The 27,035-nt window shown below is 48.5% G+C and overlaps 3 protein-coding genes across 6 annotated transcripts in view; all 3 read left to right on the forward strand.

The window, feature by feature from the left end:
• The window catches only part of LOC144149390 (endoribonuclease Dicer-S-like), a 438,166-nt gene that overhangs the window by 286,737 nt on the left and 124,394 nt on the right, over positions 1-27,035 (forward strand). The gene's annotated exons all lie outside the window — the stretch shown is intronic.
• LOC144149553 (uncharacterized) lies at positions 3,455-4,798 on the forward strand. Its single transcript, XM_077681182.1, has one exon. The coding sequence runs from the start codon at positions 3,513-3,515 to the stop codon at positions 4,779-4,781; it is 1,269 nt and encodes a 422-aa protein (XP_077537308.1). The 5' UTR covers positions 3,455-3,512; the 3' UTR covers positions 4,782-4,798.
• Positions 9,529-27,035, forward strand: part of LOC144148839 (N-acetylgalactosaminyltransferase 7-like) — a 40,371-nt gene continuing 22,864 nt past the window's right edge. For 2 of the 4 annotated variants that reach the window (XM_077680354.1, XM_077680356.1), the window contains exons 1-8: positions 9,529-9,646; positions 9,920-10,428; positions 14,016-14,182; positions 17,857-18,070; positions 18,790-18,966; positions 19,976-20,093; positions 21,405-21,530; positions 26,645-26,863. In XM_077680354.1, the coding sequence (XP_077536480.1) occupies positions 9,947-10,428; positions 14,016-14,182; positions 17,857-18,070; positions 18,790-18,966; positions 19,976-20,093; positions 21,405-21,530; positions 26,645-26,863 (1,503 nt within the window). In that variant the 5' untranslated portion in view covers positions 9,529-9,646; positions 9,920-9,946. The other 2 variants (XM_077680358.1, XM_077680355.1) reach the window with 2 other exon arrangements.

Raw genomic sequence — 27,035 nt, forward strand, 5'->3', positions numbered from 1 at the left:
ATGGTTTTGGGACTGACGTCATGCTGCCCGGACGCATGGGGACGGAGAAGACCTCGGCCGGTCTGGGCGCGCGCGTCCAGAGCGGAAGCGGTACAAGAATGGTGACGCCACGTGATACCTCCTGTCATGGCGGCCGCTCGGCCTTCGTTTTGTCGAAACCGAAACTGACATGAATGAACGACGTGGTAAATATGAATACTTACGCTGCGCTCGACCGTCTAATGTGTCATTTTATGATTAATTGGCTGGTAGGTACGCATAGCAGCGAAAAAAACGTAACACGAAAATTTCGTGTCAGTACTCCTTTAATAAAATGACAAATGCCGAAGAAGGAAGGGCGATTTAATGCTCCCTGCGTGGATCTCAACTCTGGCATGAATCGTGCAGAGGCCTCTGAAGCCGCTTGTCGGTGACAGCAGAGACGTTTTTAATACCTCTAGCACCAAGGCACTCTTGACACGGAGTATAAAGTCTGATGAGCGGTTCATTAACTTATCTGCCTCTCAACTGCGTGTCATCGAACCTTTTTTTCTAGTATGCACTACATAGCTGCCGCGATGTTTTTATTACCCTGGCGTGTCATCTGTTTGATGCACCACATTTATTTGCCAGAAAAGCTGTTCATACAAACATTGCCATCAACGGGTGCTCCACAAAACCCGGCCTGTTATGGTGAAGTCTCATCGTATAGTCCTTACTCTGCCATGCACAGTTGCCATACAAGGTGATGAAGCATTACAGTTACAACTTTTTAATGTGAAATCAATACCGTTTCGGAACTGCACAGCGTAGTGAAGCTGTACCCTGTCACGCCATTGAGTTCCTCTCTAGTCGGTACTCAATACTCGCGAAAAGTGGTTGTGTAAAACAAGGCATACCATATGTGATTTATTCACTCTTAATACAAAGGCCCAGGGAGTTTATAATAAAAAATGGACGGTGCTGAAGGAAAGAAAAAAATGCAGGGTTTTGAAACTGTTAGCAAAGATTTTACAAATGTTAGCGCTGTTTCCGTCTACGACTGTGCAAAATTGGCCCGTACTATTTGAAATGCGCGAGCTTTGAACAAGTAGATAGCTTTTGTCCTGGCGAATAGGAAGCTTTGAAGAGGCCTTGCTAGTCATCAGCACGTTTGACTTTGAAGAAGTGCGGAGCGCGTCGCAGCGCTTTTAGAAGCTTTCAGGAAGCCACTGCCCGTGGCGCCGTAGCAACGATGGCAAAGTTAAAGCTCACACAGGCCCTGAGACACATCTCGTCCCAGTCGAACAGTGGCGCCGCCGCGCGGTAGCCGCTGGAACCAGTCGAGAGATTTACGCCGCTGCGTCCAGCTGCGTCGGCTGCAATCGCTGCACCCAAACATCGGTTCTTCTCTCTGTGTGTTTACGTTTAGTTGAGTGTGGCGTCGGGCTAGTTGTTGTCAGGGGTCCACGGTCTTGTTTAGCAAAAAAAGCATAAAAAACTGTGGTTGACTCCTCTGTCATAGGAATCGGTAAAACACCAAAGTGGAATGTGCAGCGAAATGTGAAGCTGCACAGGATTTGCATTATTTGAGGGTCGGTGGCTGCTTTGTGGGTGTGATTGGTGAGCGACGTCCTTCTGGCGGGTGGCTTCGGCAAAGGTGTACTGGCGTCATTTCCGTGACGATATGACGTCAGCGAAATCTTGGTATATCCCGGCATAAAACACTTTCGTGATAAGATATGAAACCGGAAAACGAACAACCCTAAGTACAACATAGTCTTTAGTACTAAAGCTTGCTTCCCCGCAAGAAGACCCTCTGTGCAGGGGTGCACCCTTTACAGGCCGCTTGATTATTGTACTGGCGTCATTTCCTGACGGATATGACGTCAGCGAAATCTTGGTGTATCCGCGAATAAAACACTTTCGCGTTAAAACAGGCGAGAGACGCAGGAACACAAGCCCGAACGTTGCGCAGAGGTCAGTCCATGATAGTAAAAGTGCTGCGTAACGCAGTGCTGCGACAAGACAAATCCCCGCTCGTTTCCGCATGATGTCCGCCTCAAGAAGGAATTGATTCTTATAAGCTCCGAATCAGGGACCCTATCACGCACACATGAAAAATGGCCACACTACGTTGGCAGGCGTTGAGAAAGCTTGCCGTAGTTTCCGCGCGCTGCATCGCATCGACACCGCCACGAAGGGCGGCGCTGTGAAAGTGCCGCATTCCTGTGACGAAAGTGTATCGTAATGTTACAATTATAATTGTCGCACCCTGAAACCGAATCGCTAGTTGTCGTCTCGTCGCCAGCGGTCACCTCGTCGATCCCGCCACGAGGGTAGGCACCGGGAAATGTTGCTGCAGTCGCCGCGCACTGCCATCGTCGCGTGGGCCACGTCGCAAAGACAGGCGTCGTGAGACGGCACCGTAGTCGTCACGCGTTCTAAGGGCATCGCAAAGTTACTGTAGTCGTCGCAAGCTGCCGTCGTAACGTCGAACCCGTCACGAGGGCAGGCGTCGTGCTTGCGCAGTGAAAGCGAGTGCAATGCATGGTACCCTAGTCGTCGCGAACTGCCGTAGCCGCGCCGATTCTTCCACGAAGGCAGGCGCCGTGAAAAGTACCACAATTTCGCGACGCCTGCATTCGTGGCGGGGTCGACGCGAAGCAGACACGAGGCGATACGCTGTCAGCGCGCGGGCAAAAAGACAGGCAGTGTGGGCGGCACACTGCGCTGAATTTCTTCGCGCCAAACCACTGCACCAACAAATAAAACGTAGCCGCTGTCAGAAAACGTGGGCCTCCAAATAGTAAATAACAACGCAAAGAAGCAGCGGCATTTTGCGGAGTGAGCGAAAAAAAGCAGGCGGCAGCACTAAATTTCGGTAAAGGGGAAAAATCATAAACGCAAGCCAGGCCGCTTCCGACTTTCAGTCAGCAACATATGTAGCACCCCGCAGCGTTTTCTTTCATCCGTCCTATTGGCGTCAGTGGTGCGTCGCTACGGTGACCCGGTGGCACACCGCTCTATGCACTCCTAGCATACAGCGCATACACCCCGTTCAGCCTTATAATCTCTCGAACGGCCATATTGGATTCCTCGTGGTGCCACCTATCTAGCCGCTGAATGTTACGAATAGAATCGACAGTTGGACTAGTTGATTCTTATGTATTTCTAAAGAGAGCTTGAAGACGAGTACAATGGAGCAGGAGACCTCAAAACACAGCAAGAATGTCTTTCTTGAAACCACAAAACCTTGGTCAACAGGTCCCACAAGCCCGGCCTTTGTAACGGCAAAAGACTGACAGTTAAGAGATTGCTGTTAATTTCAGCGCATGGCCAGTTACCCTCAGGTGCAGGCATCTAATCATTCAAGAAAACATCATCATCATCATTGACAATATATTTGCTTCTACCCTTAGTACCGATTTTAAAAGCTGTAATCAATCCCTCACCGTGGGTGGGTTTCATTATTTTCAGCGAGGATATCGTCATACTCATCATCGTTCCACGAGTAGAGCTGGAAGGAAGCGAGGAGGAAGATCGTGAGAACTATGCCGGGCTACGATCCAAATAGCGACACCTCGTCGGCGACGACCTTGTCCGAGGATACACGCACGATAGTGTCCTTCTGGCACCGCTACCTATCTCAACGGAACCTTCAGTGCGGCAGCGATGCGTCGCAAAGCAGCACAGCGGCCTTGGTGAGGGACTACCTGGCTGGTATACCATGCCCTTCACGTTCAAACGACTCGGAGAACATCTCGGAGAGGGGCTTGTCAGCGTTTTCGGAACAAGGCTTCCGCCGACAACTCCCGGATCACCCGACGGGATGGTCGTCAGTGCTTGCCCTCACACTTCTTGTACTAGCAACTTCGCTCGTCCTGGTGGCCATGTTGATGACAGTCTACAACATCCAGCCGGCTTCCAGTGTATTCGGAACTGATGCAGAAGTCGACATCAAGCCTTCCGAAGCCGACAGCAATAGGCCGAGCTTGCTAGCGGCCCCAGCGGCCCCAGCATTCAAAGCCGGACAGCGCCTTCCGCCTCAACAGCCTCTGGTCACAACGCGGGCAAGTCGACGCATGCGCTCAGAAACCGTGCATGCCGTAGCGCGGCTGGATGTCCCCATACAGGCCCCTACAACAGTGATGCGAGACAATTTCAGTACCGGCTACGGAGAGATAAGCGAAGCGAAGCTTGTGTGTGGTGCCGTCTACTACTCGTACTGCACTCGGTCCACGTCAAAGTTCTACTACGATCCCTGGGAAAAAGCGTGCATCGCGTCCAGAGGAAACAATGGTGATCTCTGCCTCAAGGGCTCAAATAGGTTCCCTTCCAAAGGCAGCTGCAAGCGGACCTGTGTCCTTAGCGAACGTTCTTCGCCTAGATGTGCAGGCGCGGCGACGTTCGCCAGCTGCACGCGATCAGACTACCGAGGCAGCTCTCTGTGGTACTTCAACGGACGCGCATGCCGCCTCTGGGAATTCCCTGCGGGCCAGTGTCCCTCGCGCGCTGAGGGGGCGGTCCTCTTCCGCACGTCGGAGAAGTGCGAAGAGAAGTGTGGCAACATCAGCTCGAAGGGAACGCCACCACGACCACCGAATCCGGCGTGCAGGGTGCCAGGATCGGTTCGGTGTCGTCCGGACGAACTCCGGTACACGTACTTCGCAGTAACGTCAGCCACTCGCAGCCGCTGCGTACCCACAACGGCACCGGCTTTGGCCAGGCGCCGATGCCTCTCGGGCGCCAACCGATTCTCGACGCGGGCCTCCTGCGAGAAGATGTGCGTCCGGAAACCACAGCACTCTCCCGTCGAGTAGGACGGCGATGAAGTATGATAAATCCATGTCGTGACACCAAAGGCTATACAACTGTCAGTATTATATCAGAGTTCGTTCCCTTCCTTCTCGATCGTTGTTTTGCTTCTGTGCGTGCGTGAGTACGTGCGCGTGCATGTGTGCGTGCGTGTGGTGTGGTGTGAGAGTACTGTGCGTGCGCGTGTGTGTGTGTGCGTGTGCGTGCATGTGTGCGTGTGTGCGTGCGCGCGTGTGTGTATGCGTTTGCGTGTGTGTGAGAGTACTGTGCGTGCGCGTGTGTGTGTGCGCGCGCGCGTGCGTGCGCGTGTGCCTGTGCGTGCATGTGCGCGTGCGTGTGTGTGTGCGTGTGTGCGCGCGTGCGTGTGTGTGTGCGTGTGCGTGTCCTGGCTACAAGTCTCGTTGCCTTCCTATAGTTTCCCGAGGAATACCGTTATCGGGTGGATTTCTTTACAGGCCCTACTAGAAAGGTTTCACAGGGCATGCGACCCAGTTTTGCCGGCGCGAAAGTCGTCTAATGTAGCCGCATGCGTTGTGGAATCCTTCTAGATGTTCGCAGAGGAAACGCCATCGAGCCTGTTGAAATTTCAACAGCCTGCGGTATTTCAACTCAACCCAACTGCGACAGGTTCCCACAGCCTTTAAGCGGTATTCGCCATTCTTGGCCAAGCTAAACGCGTAAATTTCCACCTTTATGTCTCTCTCTCTATTTAGCCGCGCAGCTGAACCTGAATTAATGCTTGAACCAGAAGCATAAAATTTTTTGGGAATCTTGCACTTACGCGCTAGACTTGAATGTCGAAGCTCTATAGGTGAGAATTGCCAGACACGCAGTTAAGTTTCAGTATGATTGCTCATTTTCATCGTTGCGGTGCTAGTAATCGTCATATGATGATGATGATGATGTCCTCAAAGGTGTTGGCACGTACCCACAAGGGGGGAATTGGCCAGGGCTAAATCGGTTGTTAAATACGTGGGGACTTCAAAATACTAAATTATTTCAGGAAAGATGCTGTAAAAGGAAACTTAGTTACGAATAAAACCCGAATTACCCATTAATTAGCACCCTTCAGCAATTCAGTAAAGATCGTTGCGGCATCGAGGAAGTAGCAAATCGGCTGCAATCATACCGCCACACTGCCAGATCTGCGTAACAAGGGCGAACCAAAAGAGCCCCTTTGTCCAGTTGCACTAGGTCACCAAGTACATCACCAATCGTGCAGCAGAAAAACAAAAACAAGGTAGCCCCAGCCGCATGGGAGCTCATACATCGCCTAGCCTCGTGCATAGGCCTTTTCACACATTGCTTTCCTGTAACGCTGCATCTGATTAACAAAACAGGAGAGGGGGTGGATGTGACGATGGCATATATTCTCGGAAAACAGCTTTTGAGCGCTAATATGTCATTGGAACATCACCATTTTCAAACCATTCTGCTTTGTTGGGTTATGTTTGCTTGGGTTACCAGTTTGAAGTCAGCGATGCTCCTAAGTTAATGTGTTTTCTTAATAGCCATTTGCGGCGATAACACAAGCTACACGCATGAAAATTTTGCCCGAAAAACTACTCTTTGTTGAACATCACCAGCAGAACTCATTTTGCAGTCTTTCTTTTTTCAATATTAGTTTAATTTTCTCCTTCTGTGATATCTCAACGAGATTAGCAACCAAAAAACTTACTCAAAAATTCGCATTAGTGTGAGCTTCCTTCATATTTTTATATTGAGGCACTTGATGTGCCTTTGCTTATCGTCATCATCATCGTTCTGTGAAACATACTGTGGGAAGTGTGATTTCCTTCAGAGCGCGTTGGTGACAGGACGGTCGCCATCAGCGAGGCATAGACAGCTCCGCTTTAGTAAACTGACACTGAAGCTAACTAAGGCTGGGGTTTGGGCTAGTTGGCTATACATTACTTGAAAAAAAAAAATTCCCTCGCACTTCCCCGAGGGGGAGAGTGTGTAAGTGCGAATGTACGGTTGTTGATTGCGCAATTACGGTGGATATCGTGATCTTGGAGTGGAGAGGAGGCGCCCAACACCCGCAGTCACTGAGCGGAGAGAGGAGGAGGAGAGTAGCGCCCGCCGTTACGGCGAGGGCTACACGAGCGCCCTCACGCGTCGGAATGCGGAGCGCCCGCTACGCGAGCGAGAGCTCTCCCGCCCGAAGTGGAGAGGAGGCGCCCAACACCCGCAGTCGCTGAGCGGAGAGAGGAGGAGGAGAGTAGCGCGCACCCATCTCCCCCCATTGCTAGGGAAGACGAGGAGGAAGACGAGGAGCTCGCGCACCCGCAGCTGTTGCTATGCGGACGACGGCGGCGGACGATTCAGGCTCGCTTAAGAAGTGCATTCGCACTTAAAAAAAAAAAACAGCGCAGGGACGCGGCCTAAAGGAAGGAAAAGGACAGTACAAGCGCTGACTGGGCGCACTTTATTGCGTCCAGAAATACCGTATGTACTCGCGTAAAGATCCACTTTTTTTTTTTTTCGAAAACGTTGATGCAAATTTAGGGGTGCGTTCGTTATGCGGGTAAATTTTTCGTAAAATATTTTTGAGCACATAAAACGCAAGCAAGTTGCCGGTCAAAATTTTTAAGATAGGTCTTCTGAACATAATAAAAATATCAAAAAAAAAACGTAACAAAAACTCCGCACACCACCGCCAGCCGCTTTGCAAAGTGAGGCAAAATGCAGTGTTTTCGGGAAATACCAACGCGCCGGAACGAGTTTGAGGATATCTACAATGGGTTGACAGCTACCATAATCCTCTATAAGGAGAGCTGTAAAATACCTATAAGGAAGGGCGTCAGGCAAGGAGATATCTCTCTCCAATGTTATCCACAACATGTTTACAAGAAGTATTCAGAACATTAGATTGGGAACAGGTGCACGAGTAAGGGTTGATGGAGAATACCTCAGCAACCTCAGATTTGCTGATGACGTTGCCTTGTTAAAGGAGTACTGACACGAAATTTTTATGTTACGTTTTTTTGGCTGCTATGCGTGCCTACCAGCCCACTAATCATAGAATGACAGATTAGACGGTCGAGCGCAGCGTAAACATTCATTTACGCCGTCGTTTATTCGTTCCAGTTTCGGTTTCGACTGAAAAACGCCGAGCGGCCGCCATGACAGCATGTATAACATGACGTCACCATTCTTGCCGTATCGCTGCCTCTCTGGAAGCGCGCGCGAGCGAGCGCACGCGCGCGCCCAGACCGGCCGAGGTTTTCGCCGTCCCCACAGGCCCGGGAAGCATGACGTCAGTCCCAAAACCATGACGTGTACACACGCCCGAGCAGCGCGCGCCAACCACAGCCAGCGCGTCGGCTTCGTCCCGGGAGGCCCGACGTCGGTAGTTTGGGGCATGTAGCAGATGATGTCACGTCGGCCCGCTCTGGGCTTTCTCGTGCGGGCGAAAATTAAAATGGATTTTAAATATGTTTCGCTGAACGGTTGCTGCTGAAACTTGCTGGGAGATATCTCCTGATAAAAAGGAAGCGTTTTACATAGTTATCTCAACTTTGAAATTTCGTGTCAGTACTCCTTTAAAGTAACTCGGGGGACGAATTGCAAAGCATGCTTACCGCACTGGACAAACAGAGTAGAACCGTGGGCCTGAAAATTAATATGCAGAAAACTAAAGTAGTATGCAGAAAACTAAAGTTGTGACCCCGGATCCCAACCATGAGGCAGAGATAATTAGAAGGATAAGAATGGGGTGGAGTGCATACGGCAGGAATTCTCAGATAATGAATGGCAGCCTACCATTGTCCCTGAAGAAGAAAGTGCATGACAGCTGCATCTTACCTGTACTCACCTACGGGGCATAAACTTGGAGGCTCACTAAGAGGGTTCAACTTAAATTGAGGACGACTCAGCGAGCAATGGAACGGAAGATGATAGGTGTAACATTAAGGGACAAGAAGAGAGCCGAGTGGGTAAGGGAGCAAACGCGGGTTAAGGAGGACATATTAGTAGAAATTAAGAAAAAGAAATGGACGTGCAGGGCATGTAATGCGAAGGGAGATAACCATTGGTCATTAAGGGTAACAGAGTGGATCCCTAGAGAAGGCAAGCGTTAAGGGGTGGCAGAAAGTTAGATGGGCAGACGAGATCAAGAAGTTTGCGGGGATAAATTGGTCGCAGTTAGCGCAGGACCGGGATAATTGGAGAATAATGGGAGAGGCCTTTGCCGGCTGGTGGTGCTGATGATGATGAAACTATAGACGCTCCCACCCTCCGCACTCGCAGATGGTCCGCACCCAACCTCACTCCATGTTACCTTTATTTACGCACCGCGGCAATTCTGAATACACCTGTGGCGCAACTCCACCGTTTCACCTGAACTTGTTCTACTTTTGCTTCTCGTCGAAATTTCACCCCGCTTACTAATTGCCACGAAGATTACTCCCACGTAGACACCCACCATCTAGATCCTGACATAATACATACACAGGTGTTTCTTCATTGAAAAGCTGTCTGATCGTACGTTTAATTTTTGCAGTAATATATGCAATCGTCCGTGAGCGCAAGGATGACACTTTCAAAAGCAATCACGAAACAGATAGACGGAACTTCGCAAAAGAATAGGCATGCTTTATTTCGCCGAGTAATACAAGAAGCAGTTGACAATAAACAGCAATAGGTAGCCACGATGCTAAACGTGAACGGTGCGGCGCATACGCCACGCGCCGCGTGTTTCGAAACCGAAAGCTCGGTCAGATCCTGCCACCGCTTCCTGCCGTGCCGTCGACATCGACATCACGATTTCTCTGCCGGTTTTTCTGACAAAACTGCTGTCGTGGTGGTGGTGGAGGGTGCGTGTTGGGCCGCGGACGTTCGCGGATCGCATCGGGAGAATTAGTTGCGGGTAGGTTTCCGGCTTATCGTCGCCCATTACTTTTTTTAGCCACCAACACTTGCCACTCGTGACGCCGTCTTTGTACACGTCGCTGTCTTAGTGTCGTCTGCTCGCTGTGCCTCATCTGCGAGGGTGAAGTGAATCGGTCAGTGTGTGTGTGCGTGTGGTTGTTTGTTTGGTTTGTTCGTTGTCACGATGTTGGCGACCGATCGTCTGCAACCCTGAAGTTTAGTCGTAAACTCCCTTTGTTTTCAAAGACGAAACAACTTTCTCGCATTGCAGGCAGCGCGGCCAACAAACTCCATCGCCATGAAGTTGATGCACTTTAGGCGCAGTCGCATCATCAAGCTCGTCTGCGTCGCAGTCGTCCTCGTATTCGTGGTCACTTTCTTCCTGCCTAAGCCGACCGGCGACGAGCGCTATCGAGAGCGAGTAAGTCGCTTTTGGCCACTCCGTGGTAGTGGTGGTGGTGGTGGTGTTCGCGGCAATGTGAGTGGTTCTGACGTCCGCCCGCGTCCTCTCGTGCATCCGAAACAACGTGTCAAGGAGGAGGTGGTGGTGGTCCCCCCGCCGATGCCGGTGTTCCGGGAGGATCGGACTCTGGGCAACTTCGAGCCCCTGGAGCGCGACAGGCGCCGGGTGAAGGGGCCCGGCGAAGGCGGCGTAGCCTACCACGTACCCGCCCGGGACAAGAACAGTGCGGCCGACTCGAACATGCAGTACGGGATGAACGTCGTGGCCAGCGACCACATCTCGCCCAACCGCAGCGTCCCGGACATGCGACTCGAAGAGTGAGTTGACCGCGATGCTCTAGCTAGTCGGCCCCAGCCGCCACTCGGTCGCTCCGAACGCGCGCCAGCTGACATTTGTGACAGCAGTTTCGTGCTTTGCCGATTAACTCACTTAGCAGCGGCTGCAGGCAGCAGTTGTAAGTTGCGCTTTTAGAATACAGCGGCGCTGGTAGTGGCTATACTAGAACGAGTGGCCTTAGCTTGGAGCTAAACAGACGCTTTGGCGATTGAACACGTCAGCTCCGCACGTCAAAAGGTCATTTTCACTGCGGACTTGTAGCTTGAAGGGGTCCAGTGGCCTGGGAGCGTTAATTAGATTACCGGCCTAAAAAAGCTTTTTGGAGCATCAATCACGCAAATGTTGTCACCGGCATTGAAAATTTGCATTAGACTTTTTCTATGCCGAGTTATTTCTCAAACATTTGTTTTAATAGTAATTCCACACACTTTGCGTGGTAGAAAAATCTTTCCGGGGTTCGAAATTATGTCTTAATGAATTCACTTGATCTGTGCCAGCAAATATAGATGAGCACTTTTTGAACAAAAGAGCATTCTTTTTCGCAATTGCTGCAGCAGCTGTGTCGTTACACGCCAGAGCACGTGTGGCGCTGACACAGTGAGCTAGAGAAGGGCTTTTCCTTGGCAGCTGTGCGTCAAATGTAAAAAGGCAGCATTAGACAGGAAATGCTGTCGGAACACAATACAGATTTTCTGTTCCTTTCCAGCCAAATTGTTTCGTGGATATCCAAGATGACCCGAAACCTTAAGAGCTTCACAGGGGTAAATAATATGCATACAATTGACCCACTCTTACAGGTGGTAAAGTAGCAATATTTGACTTAATGTAGATGGGGAAAGCAGTGGTTATCTCAATACTCTTGTTCCCATTTTTTTTTACCTTGTGCATTTGACCTCTTTTCAGTTGTCAGCTGACAAAAAACAAAAGAACTGCGGGCATGTAAAGGTGTGGGATTTACTCTGGTCACTTCTAGGCTTGCTTATCTGAAGACTTGTGCAACTTCGAGTTCATTTCGGTGTTTAATAAGGAAGGAGGTGTGCAGCCAGTGATGTACTTCAGTGTGCTGGTACAGCCTCTGCCTGATATGCAGCTTCCCCTGGCATTGGAATGACGACAGCCTTTCAAACTCGCATGTGGGACATCTTCCATGCTCGAGGTTTCCCAGCTGCTAATGCAAATCACTGCCCACGGGCACATGATGTGTTGCATAAAAGGCGGCCGTGAGAGACAGAGATGGATGTGAAACTCGCTCCTCTGTTTATAAACCCCGAGTTAAGTTTATGTGTGTGTGAATTTAGCAGTCGAAGAGCAGTGCTCGCTTATTGCGGTGGAGGGGAAGTGATGCAGATACTTTCACCCGACCTCATCCCTCTCCACTGCAAAAAGTTCAGCTGCGATGGAGAAGGCAGGAGACTACACAGGGCAGGTAGAGTTGTAGGATCTGCGTGAGGGGGTGGCCTTGTAAATACAATTGCTGCGGAAAAACTTTCTAGTGTTAAATTACTTCCTCCTCCTTTTGTGCTGCAGTTTTTCAGCACACAGACGCGGGAAGTGTGATGTTGCAAACGTGGCATGTGAGAACAGGCTTTGTTTAGTATCGAGGCTGTGTCACTGGTCGGGGGTATGTGCGCCCTGGCTCTTTTGAAACATTTTGTGTGAAAAGCATCTCTCTTTTCCCACATGCTTCACTGAATGGCAAAGATCAGCAAAAAAGGCTGCTTTGACTAGCCTATCAAAAAGGAAACAGTTTAGGTTTAGTGTCAGCAAGACAGCAACGAAGAGTAGCAGGAGCTTTTTTTTTTCCATTTCATTCGTACCATTTGATTCAAATGGATTTGCATAGTGTTCGTATTTCATTCAGGGTGCCTAATATGTGCATTTCATCTTACTTAAGTTGACAAATTTGCTTTTGTAGGGCTTAGAGCTAAGGCGCTAGTTGCTTAGGCCCCACATTGTTGCGCAGAGTGAACAAGACGGCTGTTTGGTATACATACAGTCACGGACAAATTAAATGCGAACATGAAAATATTAACCTGAACATGCAAAATTGAAAAAGACTGTTCGTGGGGGTGAAAGTCAAATAATGGCATGCTATCGGTACATTTAAAAAGCCACATTTCCCAACTTTGTTTTTGCAACTAAGCCACGCGTCAATTTGACTTGCATGGAAAGAAATCGCGCTATTTGTGTGTTCTGGTTCATATTTTCGTGTTCGCGTTTCATTTCTCCATGTACATGTTCGAAGCAAGGAAATGGGACAAGTAAGCGGACACAGCCAAAGTGCTGCTTTGTCCTCTATCTCCTTCTCATTTTTGGAATTTGCCGTTGTATGGTTGCTCATAGGTCCTGAAATTAATTTGTCATTTTTTTTCAGGTTGTTTTACCACTTCGAAAGAAATTCATGAATCAGCTGTCTAGCCCACACCAAAAAGTTTTACTTTGCCAACCGGGCTGTACATGGGTGATGTAAGATATAAGGGAAAATGACGGCGTTCGTTAGTGTACGTGAAAATTGGAGTCATTTCTAAGGGGCTTTGTTCAGCATGTGGCAGTAGGGAAATAATTCGCTGATAGTTTTAGTGATAGCCTCTGCAAGTGTATAGCGTGGAAAAACGCTAAGGGAATGGCTTATTTGCGCATCTCTTGATTGCATATTCAGTATACATTAAGGTAGCTGCTCTTTACATTCCTATTTACCCTAAGTACACATCTGAGCACAGTGCGTGATCTGGTGGTAGAAATTTGTGTCATCGCTGGCCAGATGAATGTTGGGCACATGTTGCACCATGGGCAAGAAAATGCCTATTTTTCCTGTTTCCTGTTGTCGGGCCAGAAGCCAACCTTAACAACTGTGGCATCTTGGTTTCATTTTTGTTGTTTTGAGGCAAGCTGTTAGTTCTGAGCTCTTTGAAATGAAAAAAAAAAAAAAGAAAAGCTACCAGGAACTTCTGGAGTGACCTGTTACCTAGAGTAATCTAGACTAGGTGACAATAACTAGGATGGACATTCTATGAAAGTTCCACATATTGCTGATCTTTTGGGAAAGCACAGATATGGTAAAGATTTGCTGTTTACTTCGGGTGTGTATGGCATCTACAGCGATCTGCCTTCCATTGAGGCACGTTGCCACCACAACTGACCATGGACTAAAGCAGAACCGATGTCAGTGTATAGGTAGTTAGCATTTGTGTACTGTGAACATCCTTGTTCGTGTCATCTTCATTGCAACTATGTCTTCAAGTCTTGGTAAAATCACCCTCATGAGCAGGAGTGGCGTCTTTAAATGGCATGGAAAACCTCAAGTAAATATTTGGGCAGAGGCATTTTTTTTTTCCTCACAAAAAAGCAAAAAATAGGGGGGAGGGAGAATTATGGGAAGGGTTGTTACGCCCAGGCAAGTAGTTCTTGCATGGGTTCTAGGAAGCCTGTTCAAGGGCCATACCTGAGAATAGTTGCTCTTGATATTCAAAGAACAAAACAAAAGACGCTGTTTGCTACAGCTTACTCGATGCAGCCTTGACTGCATTGCGGGGGGGGCCTAAGAGGTGGAACGTCTCTGATGACGCAGGTGCAAGTACTGGGACTACCCTGAGGACCTTCCGACGACCAGTGTGGTGGTGGTGTTCCACAACGAGGGTCTGTCGGTCCTCATGAGGACTGTGCACAGTGTCATCAACCGGTCACCACGCCAGTTCCTCAAGGAGGTAGTGCTTGTCGACGACTTCTCCGACAAGGGTGAGCATATGGCCCGCTCTGCTGCGTCTCGGGCATGGTTTGAGCTACACTGCATCAAGGGACAACTGCAACAGCTTCTGACTTGGTTCACTTGGCCCATTCAGTCACATACCTGAATGTGCACATTCCCTGTCATGCCTGGACATGCCCATTCCGGGTTTTCGACATTGTATCGCTCCCCCAAAACAGTACTGGGTAGTTTGCAGTTGTACGAATTAAATACTGGCTTTGTTGTGCATTTACAAAGCCAGTAAATGTACTGCAATTACAATCGCACACATTCAAAAAGTTCTCCAGGGGCCCCAATACGAGTTTGCCGTCTAAGACAAGAACAAGGAAAGCTGCAAGGCATGTGCTTGTACAATTTTTCCTGATTCGTGATAAAACACTGATTTTGAAAATTGTGGAGCCCAGAAAAATCAGAAATAAAAAAAAGCACGTCATAATTAACCTGCGACACTCCCCAGGCAACAATACACAGACCACTTCACATCCTGGTGTCTTGCATTCTAATGAATTCTGTCTGCTCATTCGCTGAGTTTAGTCATCTCTGGTTTAGGGTGGCATGGTCTGGAAGCAGCTGAAACTGCAGAAATGACCTGTGGTACAGATAATGTGCTGTATGCGAATGTCTGTATTCTGTTAATTGTAAATCCTACTGTTAGCTGTTCGCTTGTGAACTATGAGTCAATTTTCAAGCCAGTGCTCATTGAAGGTGATAACGTCCAGAAAGACAAATTTGACCTTGCATCAATCATGAGATAGTTGACACAGAATAACATCATGTCAAGGTTAATGCGAACTGCATTTTTTGTGTGCTCCCAATCCCATATGCAGTTTTTCTTTTGAAGAAGCCTTTTACAGGTGTGGCGCATATGCTTAGAAGTTATGCGATGTCATAAATCATTTGGGGGAGCGTTCACTACGACAGCTCCAGCTGTCTCTATATAATCTAGTATTGCTGTCGAAGGACTAGCATCAGCTTATTCAAAAAGGGCTGCTGTCGCTCTCTGGGGTGCACTTACAAACTAGGCACATTGTCCCGTCCATACATATATCAGCTTGCTTTTTGCCTTGGTGTTTGTTTGTATGGAAGCTTAATGAAGGTGAGGTTTGAACTGGGAGGTGACAAAGAAAGGGAAAAATAGAAATATGAGCGATTTTGCAGGCTGCTGACGGGCTCATATTTTAAAAGGGGAGGGGAGAGAGACATGTTTTTGTTTCCAGAAGGGGTTTATATTTATTGCAGTTTGTGTTCCCCTTCCTTTGTTTGGTTTTTTCATTTTGCTTTTATTGTTTGGATATTAAACTAAAGATGTGCCTTGTGTAGGACGTAAAAGTGCATACAGTGGATCTGCAAGTCTTCTGTTTCGAGTGTTAAGCAAGTTAGATTAGCATAAGCGGCTGATACCATCACGAAACCTCAGGGTGTGTTTAGCTTGACAAAATTGGATATTATTTAAAGAAGAGTGCAGAAGATAAACACAGGACAGACGAAGAATATACGAGATGGACGCTCACTTGCAACCGTGTCTGTTTTGTGGAAGACGATCGGATGTATATCGAACAGCCTACAATCACATTCTGAGTAAAATAGATCCAGAAATGCCGGTTCATTTCTGTGCAAACGTAGCGATGCGCCGCTGACACAATCATCACCTTCCTTTTTGATATGATGCGCCGCCATGATTTGGTATGCTGTCTGGTCGCAGCCTGTACCCACAACCCTCATCTCCCAAAATACTACTGGCTCGCACCTGCAGCCGCTACAGTGTGTGGACAAGTGGTCCCTTTTACTGCTTGCACCCCCCCCCCCCCCCCCCCCCCTAAAAAAAACAACAACAGACGCAGCAATGGGGCACACTGAAATTTGAAGCCGTTTGGTGTACCTTAGGCAGGGACACTTCTTCTCAATCACTGCGTGTTTTTGTGACCCCTCCTATCCAAGAATTGCCTTTCACGCAGGACTTGTGCATCGCTAAAGAGGCTCAGTCGACTAATCACCCCATGGCTGCGTTCCGATTCGCAGACCGCTTGGTAGACATCATATGAAGCAGTTTATTAGACGTCTTAAGGAAGAGCAATTGGAACGGCGCAGTGGCCACCAGCGCAGACGAAAACCTCGCAGAAGGCATGTTGATAAACGCAAGCCACACGTTTTGTGAAAAATATTACCATATATAAACATCACGCGATTTGAAAATTAAACAATAGAACTTTCACCACTTTCAGCAATATCTCCACAACAGAACAAGTTAGTTTGTAGCAACACTAATATGCAAAAAGGAGGTTCTGGTGTCACTTTTTAGTGCTGTCACTAGGCCTACATTTTAACACACAGAGATCAGGAGTCATGGTGTTTAACGAGGAAGCTAATACAGCGCCAGTAAGGATTCAGCAGGAAGCCACAACATTAGTAAATTAGTATACATACTTGGGGATCTGGCTTTGTGAACAAAAAAGCTACCTGAATGCTTATGAAGAACACCTCAAACTGAAAGGGAGAAGGAACACAGCAATAATGAAACATCTAGCTCTGTGGGGATACAATAAGTACGAGGTAGTACGAGGCATCTGGGAAGGAATAATGTTGCCGGCGCTGACGTTCTGTAATGCCGTATTGTGCTTGAAGTCGGATATCCTGTCGGAACTAGAGGTTAACCAAAAGGCAGTTGGCAGATTGGCACTGGGAGCTCGCAGTAAGACTATGAATGAGGCTGTACAGGGTGGTGTAGGCTGGGCATCATTTGAAGCGAGGGAAGCACAAAGTACAATACGGTTTGAGGAAAGGTTTAGACAATTAATGAAAGGAAGCAGGTTGTCAGACTGCACAGGAACTCTTACCCTAGAAGTGCAGACACCCAATAATAGAAGATGATGTGAAAGCTGACAAGTAAACACAACATGACCGTAGCGGCCAACCAATCGGGGGCAGTTAAAAAGAAAGTGAAGGAAGCAGAGGCGCACATGTGGGTGGAGAGGATGGAAAAAAAGGGATCACTGGGAACCTATATAAAGCAGGAAAACATGATATCAGGAGAGGGAACTTTTATGACAACAATAAAGACAGTGCGTTGCTCTTTGAGGCCAGGGCTGCCTGCTTGAGAACTCGAACTTAAATATTCGCCCCACGATGAGACATGTATGGGTTGCGGCAGGAATAAAGAAGCGTAGTAATGAAATGCCACAAGATCCAGCCAGCATTCATTGGGGGGACGGTGCTACTTCCTGAGGCGCTGGGATTCGCAGTTGAGGGCAGCATTAATGGGTGGATACATTACTCAACATCAACTAGAGCACTGGTGGAAAAAGAGGAGGAACGAAGTCGATAAAGGGTCATCGCAGCCAGAGATACAGGCAGGGCAGAATTAAAGGGAAATAAGAATGGTAGGTCAGCTAAGTCTAAATTAAATGCATAACGTAGGCGAGATGGCGCATGCCGTCACTCTGTTTCGAAGGGTAGGCCCTTAATCATCATCATCATCCTCCTCAGTTTAGACAGGAAGGTAGCCTGCATGGTTGCTGACTTTGATGGTGTCTTCTCGAAGCAGTCTTTGTTGACGGCTTTGTTCGAATTGACACGGGGCTTAGCGTGGTGGGCTGTCTGCGAAGACGGCAACGAACCTGTGTGAATTGGGACGCGTCTTTCTTTCCCTCTCCTGCCCTTCCTGCAGAGAACCTGAAGGGGGAGCTGGAGACGTACATAGCGCGCAACTTTCCCCACGGCCTGGTGCGCCTGCTCCGCAACAAGCAGCGGGAGGGCCTGATCCGGTCGCGGAGCTACGGAGCGGAGCAGTCTGTCGGGGACGTGGTGCTCTTCCTGGACGCCCACTGCGAAGTGGGGCCCAACTGGCTGCCCCCACTGCTGGCGCCCATCCGGGCAAACCCGTGAGTGGGCCACTCAAGAACCCAAGGAGGCCCGGCAAGAACGAGCCTGTGCCTGCCACGCTCGTCGCGTCTTGACCAGAGTTACATAACAGAGAAAGAAGATATATAGGAGGCGAAACGGCTCGCTGTGGCAGGCACGGGCGAGCGACGAGATAATGTCACAATGCAAACCAACACACACTGCAAAGCTTTGCAGCTGTGATGGCAAAGGATGGATGAAATGATAGTGGTTGTAGTGCATTCCAGGGCTGTGCAGCGAAATGCCGATCGCGGCGACTGTGCACTTTCTTCTACCACCACAGATGCCACCAGCTTAACCTAGGCCAAGTGCTTGTGACATTATCTGACCACCGTAGGAAGCATTGTTGCCCCTCCTATATTCTTCTTGCTCTGTGCTCAATATTAAGCAGTTCTGAAACTCCCCAAAGGCCCCATGCTTGAAAAACCGGTGCGTGAATGGCCCCCTGCTCTGGGGTCCCTTGAGCGTCTCTTGTAACGAGGTTTTACGGTACTTTAGGTGGGACAACAAACAGGCCCTGTTTCTGGAAGTTTCACACAGTTCCATATCACTACATCCTCACTAGAATCTGTGATAACAATCCAGAGTTCTCGTCCGTCAGAAGATTTTCTGTTGGGATGGGTTTGATTGAGGTAGCAATGTGAGAGTGAATGATAAACCCCGTTGTTTCACTGCTGGTGGTCGCAACGAATGTGCGCAGGCGGGCGATGACGGTACCGGTGATCGACGGCATCGACAAGGACACCTTTGAGTACCGGCCCGTGTACCACGGGCGGCAGCACTTCCGGGGCATCTTCGAGTGGGGCATGCTCTACAAGGAGATCGAGATCCCCGACGAGGAGATCAAGCGCCGCAAGTACCACAGTGAGCCCTACAAGTGAGTGGTAACATTTAGCACTTGTTTATCACGGGCCACGTTTATTGCATGTCCAGTCAATACACACTGCACACAGGCTAGTTGTGGGCCAAGCAATAACATGAGACAAGACATTAGACTGCTGTGCAGAGATGAAGGTGGCTCAAATCGCCAGTAATGCCGGGACACTGGTGACTCAGGGACTGCGGTTCAGACATTGGTACGTCTCCGCAGAGCAAGAGAGACCTCTCCTTATTCATTGAATCGCCACGAGAATTCACGAGTGGTGGTGGCACTGGTCGCAGCGCAGTTTCATGCAAGTGCACTGCCCCTGCTAAAGTAAACCTGTCTGGGGAGGGATGGCTGAGACGCGTTTCTGTCACATGTGCGCTGCTGCATCGTCCTGTGGCGTCATCCTTAAAGGAAAGCTAGCCGTAAAGTGTCACGTTTCGGTGGTCATGCATTCTGTGACAATGCTCGTGTAGGCAAGCTAGCTATAAAGGGTGCTTCGCTGGAATGTAGTGATCTCCACCGTGTGTGCATGCAAAGTGCATGCGAAGTGTGAAGGAAGGTAACCTTGCATCGCAGTTCCTTGCCTGGGAACTGCACATTGCCGTATCTATCCTTTGAACCCCGCATCCAGTCTTTAGCCTATGACTAAAAACTTCAAAACTTCTCGTTAGCTGGTTAGCAACCGAGAAGTTTAGGGTTTTGACTTCCTAGCAGGCGAGTGCAGAAGGGGGAGGGAGAGTGAAGCATGGTGTTTGGTTGTAAAACAAAACCGACAAATTTCAAAATAAGCTGCCAGCAGAATTTTGACTTCATCAAAAACAGTGCAGAGACGAGGACGGAGGAAGTGACTTACAAGAGCACTGACGAACGTCAGGTCGCTTGACAGTGCTCGTGTGTGCCTGTTCTTACGTCCTCGTCTCCATGCTGTTTTTGAAGTCAAGCTTTGGTGCTGCCAGCAGTAAGAAGTGCTTGCTGCCCAGTACCAAAGCTTGAAGCGTGTGTGATGGAACTCCTGCAGGTCACCGACGCACGCTGGCGGCCTGTTTGCCATGAATCGCAAGTACTTCCTCGAGCTCGGCGGTTATGACCCGGGCCTGCTTGTCTGGGGTGGCGAGAACTTCGAGCTCTCCTTCAAGGTGAGGGGTGGGCTCGTTTCCCTCACACAACTTCATGAGGCTTCCCTTGCTTACGTGGAGGTGCCCAAATTAGTGGCATTGGCTGTAGCTTGTTCTCTTCCTTTCTTTCTTTTATTTTTTCAGCTCATCAGCTTGCATTTCTGTGTTAATCGTTTAGTTGCAAGCAATGAAGGTGCATACTACTGCTTTGCACCGAGTACTTTTGCCTTTCCACTAAGAATTGCCCTCCCTGATTCGTGTGGATTACGGCTGCATGCAAATTATAAGCACCTATTTAGTAAGATTTGTTCCCTGTAGATTTTTGCAGGAAAGATACACACGTGTTTCGAGGTAGTCTTCATTTCATGTAAGAATTGCTTTCGTACTTCTAATCGTCATGCTGTAACATACCTGTTTGCTAAGATCTTTTGTGACAACAGCTCATGCCTAAAAAGAATTGCCAATAATTCAGTTTTCCCTTGGAACTGTTACTCAAGTCTAGCCCTTCTTACTTTGCAGGTATGAAATAACTGATGTGTAGCAGTGAACTGGGTGCGTGAGAGCAAAAGCAGGGGCTTAGCAGGAGGCAAGGAATGCCAACTGCACCAGAAAGGCTACCGCCCGGAGTCTAACATTAAACGGAAAACACCCATGGCTACAGCTTAGACGTTTTGTTGTAGCAACTTGTAGCGAGTGTAGGAAGCTTGCTTCTACACTTTCGCATTGTCTTTTCAGGATAGTTTCGAGGCTTTAGTTTTTAGCTGTATTAGAATTGTTCAGTAAGTTTTTTTGCTTGCTAATAACAGGTTTCACTGAGATATCGCAGAGAGGGAAAGATTAACTAAAACTGAAAAATGAGATTGTGCAATGAGATATGCTGGTGATGATCGACAAAGAATAGTGACCAGCGTGTTGCAAGAAAATTTCATGTGTGGACCTTGTGCTATCGCTGCCAATGGCTGTTAAGGAAGCATGTTAAAACTTAGGAGCATCACTGAATTGAAGCTGCTAACTTCACCAAACATAACCCAACAGAACACAGTGGTTTGAAAAGGGTGATGTCCTAATGACGTATCAGCACTTGGAATCTGTTTTCTGTGGTGTTATGCCATCGTCATGTTTACCCCTCTCCCCCATTTTGTTCATCAGATGCAGTGTTTCACAAAAACGTGTAAAACGGCCTGTACTCGAGGTTGGGCAATGCATGAGCTCCCACGGGGCTTGGGCTACCTTGTTTCTGTTGTCTTGTTGCAAGATTGGTGTCGTAGTGGTGACTTTGTGACCTTGAACTTCTTAGCAAAGCGGCTCTTTTGGCTTGACCCTGTCATGCAGATCTGGCAGTGTGGCGGCATGATCTACTGGGTGCCCTGCTCGCGAGTGGGCCACGTCTACCGCGGCTTCATGCCCTACAGCTTTGGCGAGCTGGCCAAGAAACGCAAGGGGCCCCTTATCACAGTGGTGAGTGGGACCATGTGGTTGTTGTGCGTTGTTGGAGAGCTCCTGCTTCTGTAGAACAGGGGGGGCTGTCTTTGAAAACCATTACGGATCTGAAGGTTGAAGCCTGTTCTCTGCCCACGCGCCGACATTGAAAAATATATGTACCGTCAAGAGCAAAAGTTTACGGACCGCGAAAGCAGCAATTTTGGGTTATTTCTCTGCCGCGCGGCAGCCCTGGGTAGTAGGTGCGGTAATTTTGCAATACTTTAGTGAATATATGACATCTCACCTGCACACGCCAGTTGGTGGACTGGTATTGGAAGAGAAATAACTAGGGCTGTGCGAATATTCGAAACTTCGAATATTCGATTCGAATTTTTTGGTATTCGATTCGATTCGAACGACATTTTTATTGTTCGAAATATTCGAACCACCCAAAACTATAAAAAAAAAAAAATTCAGGGCGTGTCACGTGCTTTCGCAGACTGTATCGGTGTTTATTCGTAGTTACAGTGGACTATCGATGATACGATTCTGGGGGTGCGAATTTCGGGATGATACGAATTTCCGAAAAGTTCCGGCGAAATTGCATTGTTTGCAATGGGAAAAATTTCGGCTGTTACGAACGGACCTGCGCGGCCCGGCGGAAGATACGAACGAGCCGGTGAGGCACCCGACTGCCGAACGAGCAAGTGACGGCTCTCGCTCCCCTGTTTGTCACTCTTTCTCCAGAAACGGCTGGGCTGTTGTTTTCTGCTCGCGAAAACGCTCTGCGCACGCCCAAGGCGCGCTGACACCGCCGCGAAACGGCGAAACCACCCCCACGCTAAGGTTACCCACGCTGCGCGCGGCGCGGCCGGCGGCGTCAACATGGCGTCGGCTCCAGCCGCGAAGTGGCGCAAGCGCTCGAGCGACCGCTTCCAACCGCTCTTTAAAATGCGGCTCAAGGGAGACACGAAGTTGCTTGTGCGGTAAAGGAGCTGATACTGCATGCGAAAGCGGTACTATAAAACATCATCCGCGCCGCTAGTGAAAGCGCCCATAAAATATTTGCCGGGGTGCTAGGCCTAACCATCTCCGGCGGAGCCAAGCCGGCTGTCTCGATCTCATCGCAAGTAGTCAGGCTCCTCCATTCTGCCGCGCGCGTTGTGCGTCATTTTCTGACCGAGGTAGGCGCTACCGCGGGCGCGAAATCGTCGATGCGGGCGTGAAAATACAGCGCTCGCAGAGCCGAGGCGAGCGAATCGCGTGCAAAAACGCACCATGCTGTTCACGCTTGGCTGTTGCGGCGTGTAGCGAGCTTGGGCACAGCGAGTCTGGAGATGAGCGCGAAGCTTTACAATAACAATAACAATACTTTATTTCAACCCAGGAGGGCTGGGGTGCGCTGGAAAGGCCAAAGGCCCATACCGAAAGGCCCAGCACACCGACTTTTACAGCGCAAGAAAAGGAGGGAGGGGGAGGGGGGGTGAAAAGGATGAAAGGAGAGAGGGGAGTGGATTCAGTCGTTCAGTGGACCGTTCTCAGGTGGCGCACTGCTTGGCAGCAGAGGCTTTTCACTTCATCCGCGTCAGTGGCAGGTTGGCTCCTGAGCGCACTGGGGAGGGAGCGCCACAAGCTCACCACGCGCGGAACGAAGGAGTTCTGATGGCGCACTGTCCGGCCAAGGATGGGGGCCAAGTCGTTGGTCCTGGTGCGACGAATATACCCTGCCAGTGGGTGGGGGGCACCGAGAGGGCTGACGACTGCCAGAAGCAGCCGGAGTGATGCAGCGAAGCTCCAGAAAGGACTGCTTTGCGACACGGGGGTTAAAAAAGCAGAAAAAATCACGAATTTCTTCACGCGAAAGTAAGAAAAGAAATAAACGAAAACTTTTTTTAGCGCTAAACTTTTTGGTCTGTGTTGGTTCATACGAATTTAATTTCGGATGATACGAATATTTTTCGCAGTCCCGCGAGATTAGTATCATCAAGATTTTACTGTATCAGCGCGCGGGAATGTGCACGGGCTCGGGCATGCCAGCTACTAGTGTCTCAAGTGAGCGGCTGTTTTCGGTATCTGGTAAAGTCGTGACAAGCAGGAGGTTGTCACTGCTCCCCGCGAACATGTCGAGCAGTTAACCTTTCTTCATGTTAACATTTAAGTGAGTGCAGACCTTAACCTGTTGAGTGCAATGGTATTGTGTAATTCCTAATTTTTACTTTGTGTGATTTCTTGTGCAAAAAAGTTGCAGTTTTTGCCTCTAGATAGTGAAAACTTTTATTTTACAAAAAACAATAAGTATTCGTATTCGAAAAATATTCGAAAAATATTCGATTCGATTCGAACTTTGTTTTTATTATTCGAATTCGCTTCGAAATTAAAAAAATGATATTCGCACACCCCTAGAAATAACCTAAAATTGCCGTTTCTGTGGTGCGTAAACTTTTGCTCATGGCTGTAAATTAGATGACCACCTTCATACATGAGTAGTGGCAGTTGGTGGCGGGTGAACACAGTCACTCATTGTCTCTTTTCGTGTGTTTAGTGTGTCTGTCTGGTGAACGGTGAAAAATAAGCACGAAGCACTACTAGTGTTGTAAGGTTTAAAAATTGGGTAGTTGGCTAATAAGGTTTGAAAGTTTGGTATGTGCAGGTTATGTGCGAAATTTCTTTTCTTTTCCCAATGAGTGAACATTGCGATTGTGTTGTGGCCTGCCGCAGTGTCTCAGTGGCTAAGACGTTAAGACGAAAGTGCTGAGGCAAATGTGATGTTCAGTTAAGATTATGGTATCAATCGAGTGGGAGTACTATTCGAAAACTTTGAAAATTTTCAAATTGTTTTGAAGTTGGAGAATGTGAATAGACATTTGACCACACTTAGTGAAACCTCGTTTCAAGGAAGTTGGATACAGAAAATTACCCCCTCGATTAACCGTGATGAATGACATGGCAGCCTCTTTGTGCGCATGGTAAAGTCGTGGCCACAATAACGTGCATTGGGTTTCCTGTTAGTTTTCTTCGAGCCCAGCAATTAGTGGTGCACTGCCTTCAAATCGATTTAGAAATTTGAATGTGATTGGCATCCTAATTACTATCTTATTCGACTTTAGTGTCACCGTGTGCCTAGGTCTTCATCTGGCTTGATATGCTTGGGTAACCTTGTCGATATAGCTTGCTGGCACTGAATAAATTGCCGTGCTTCCGGTGCTCATTGCTCCAAAACAACAGTTGCTAAAGCAGGTTACAAAATGCGCGCTGTGCACCACAAGTGAAGGTCTTCTTGTGGCCTTCACGCTGTGAAGGTCTTCTTGTGGCACTCAGAAAACAGAGTAGGTACTTGTATCTAATCTTACCGGTGCGGTTTAGACTAATAGTAGTTTTTCTTTGGGTGAAAGTATGCAGTGGTTTGCCAAATGTCACGTTCAGCCAAATGTCACGTTCACTCTGCTTGTAGCATTTTCGCTCCATGTATGATTTATACCCGTGCCGCACGAGCGTTTGAAAGAACATTTGAGTCGAATGGCCTTCGAAATTTGCAATGCCCAGCCCATCGAACTGCAAGGAGTTCCACCAATCTACACGACAATTCCCATGGGCAGTTGAAAGTTTTCGCGTTCACTCACCATGTTTTGGTGTCAGCACTGCTGGCCAGTTTCGTTCTTGTAGCTTGGAACAAAAAAACTTCATTTGAATGTTAAACTGGGCCAGAAATACTTTCGTGAGTGATAAAATTGATTATAACCTACATGCATGCATTATGTAGCGTCCGTATGCCTTTTTTCTTTCTTTTTTTGACATTGCCGGTGCTGAGAGTACAAAGTTGTGCTTTAATTGTAGATTGAGCTATAGAAAACAAGTACAAGTGAACATTATTACAAATGTGCTGTTTGAAAATTAAGTTTTACACAAAAATAGTTATTTTGGTACAATGCGGCATATGTTCGTTTGACTGAAATGGCATTTCAACCCGCTGCCTTTAAAAAATGCGTGTAGCAACTCCAAAGTGGCATTTGAGTCAAATGACACTGGGTTCAAAGGGCTTCGAAACATTTGTGTAGCAGGGATATTACACTTCATCATCACCGCGGGAGCTTATATTTTCTGGCCCTGCACCCTGATCTGCTTAATCTGAGGATGCCGCGGCTAGTCGAGCATGCTGTAGAGAGCCACATTGCACTCTTAGATCATGGTATTGAACCGCAGTGTGTGAGAATGTTTGAGTTGCGCGACATAACTGGGGAAGTGTGGGAAGAGTTGAGCAGAAATAGGTCAAACTGGCAGCAACGCGCTCAATTACTTGCATAGCTGGATTTGTTGCACATATTGTAAACGTAAGCCCCTCCATCCTTGGTTGTCATTATTTCTTTGTCTGCAGACATTTGGAAGAGCCCAACTGCTCCAGCATTCGATTCCCGTAGTGTGGGTTGAATAAATCCTGCTTAAAGCAGCCCTCTAGTGAATCGCTCCATTTAGAGCTGCGCATGGGAAGACTCGCGTAAGCTGCACACGTGACTGTTTGCTAACTCCTCAAGTAAACTTGGGCGTTGCAACTCAACGGCAAGTTTGTCGTGGCACGAGTCTCAGTAAGCGACCACACTGTAATTGAAGGGTGCGCTGGCCAAATTCAAAATAGTTGCTCGAGTTTCTGAAATGCCACACAGAGTCCTTGGCATTAAACAAACATAGAAAAAAAGAAAGGCAAGACTTCTGCAGCTGCACTTGGAGTTGCGAAACAAATCTCTTGTATAAAAAATCGTAACGCACTGCCTACACTGTGGACCAAGGGGATGTTGCGCTTTGAGCTACTGCTGAAGGGGCCCTGCTTGTTGGCTTCTGTTGGCTTTGGGTTTTTCTTACGGCTTCTGTTCGAGCCCCAGCAGCTTTAAATTTTTTTTTTCCAAAGTGTATTTTTTAGTGTGAAGTGTTGTTTTTTACGCATTTTTTTTTGTAAATAAAAGTGGTTTGACAATTTCTAGGCCAGCTTAGGGGAATAAGGCTCAACCATAGAGTGGTACGGTCAAGAGGATAAAGCTGAACATTGCCCTGTGGTCTGGTCGCCAGAATAGTGCTTCACATCATCATGTGGTCCGGTCCACAGAACAGGCAGTGTAATGTCGCCCTTCTTTCTCTCCCGCTTGTCTGTCGTGGTGCAGAACTACAAACGTGTGGTGGAGGTGTGGATGGACGAGTACAAGGAGTACTTCTACACGCGGGAGCCCCTGGCCACGTACTACGACCCCGGGGACCTGAGCTCCCAGCTGGAGATGCGCAAGCGGCTGCAGTGCAAGAGCTTCAGCTGGTTCATGAAGAACGTCGCCTACGACGTGCTCAAGAACTTCCCCCTGCTGCCCCGCAACCTCTACTGGGGCGAGGTGAGGGCTCCCCCTCTCTCTGCTTGCCCTCCTTTGCAGCAGGAAATGTTTGCTCCAGTCGTGTTGGGAAAAGGCTTTATCTCAGCAGTTCTCTATGACGCGTATGTTGAGGAGGTCTGACAGAGAAAGTTATGGGAGACCTCACAGAGAGGTAGAGGGGTTGGAGGAGGAT

The sequence above is a fragment of the Haemaphysalis longicornis genome, unplaced genomic scaffold (genome assembly GCF_048455015.1).
Source record: "Haemaphysalis longicornis isolate Haplotype H1 unplaced genomic scaffold, Haemaphysalis longicornis Haplotype H1 scaffold_8, whole genome shotgun sequence".
Taxonomy (NCBI): domain Eukaryota; kingdom Metazoa; phylum Arthropoda; class Arachnida; order Ixodida; family Ixodidae; genus Haemaphysalis; species Haemaphysalis longicornis.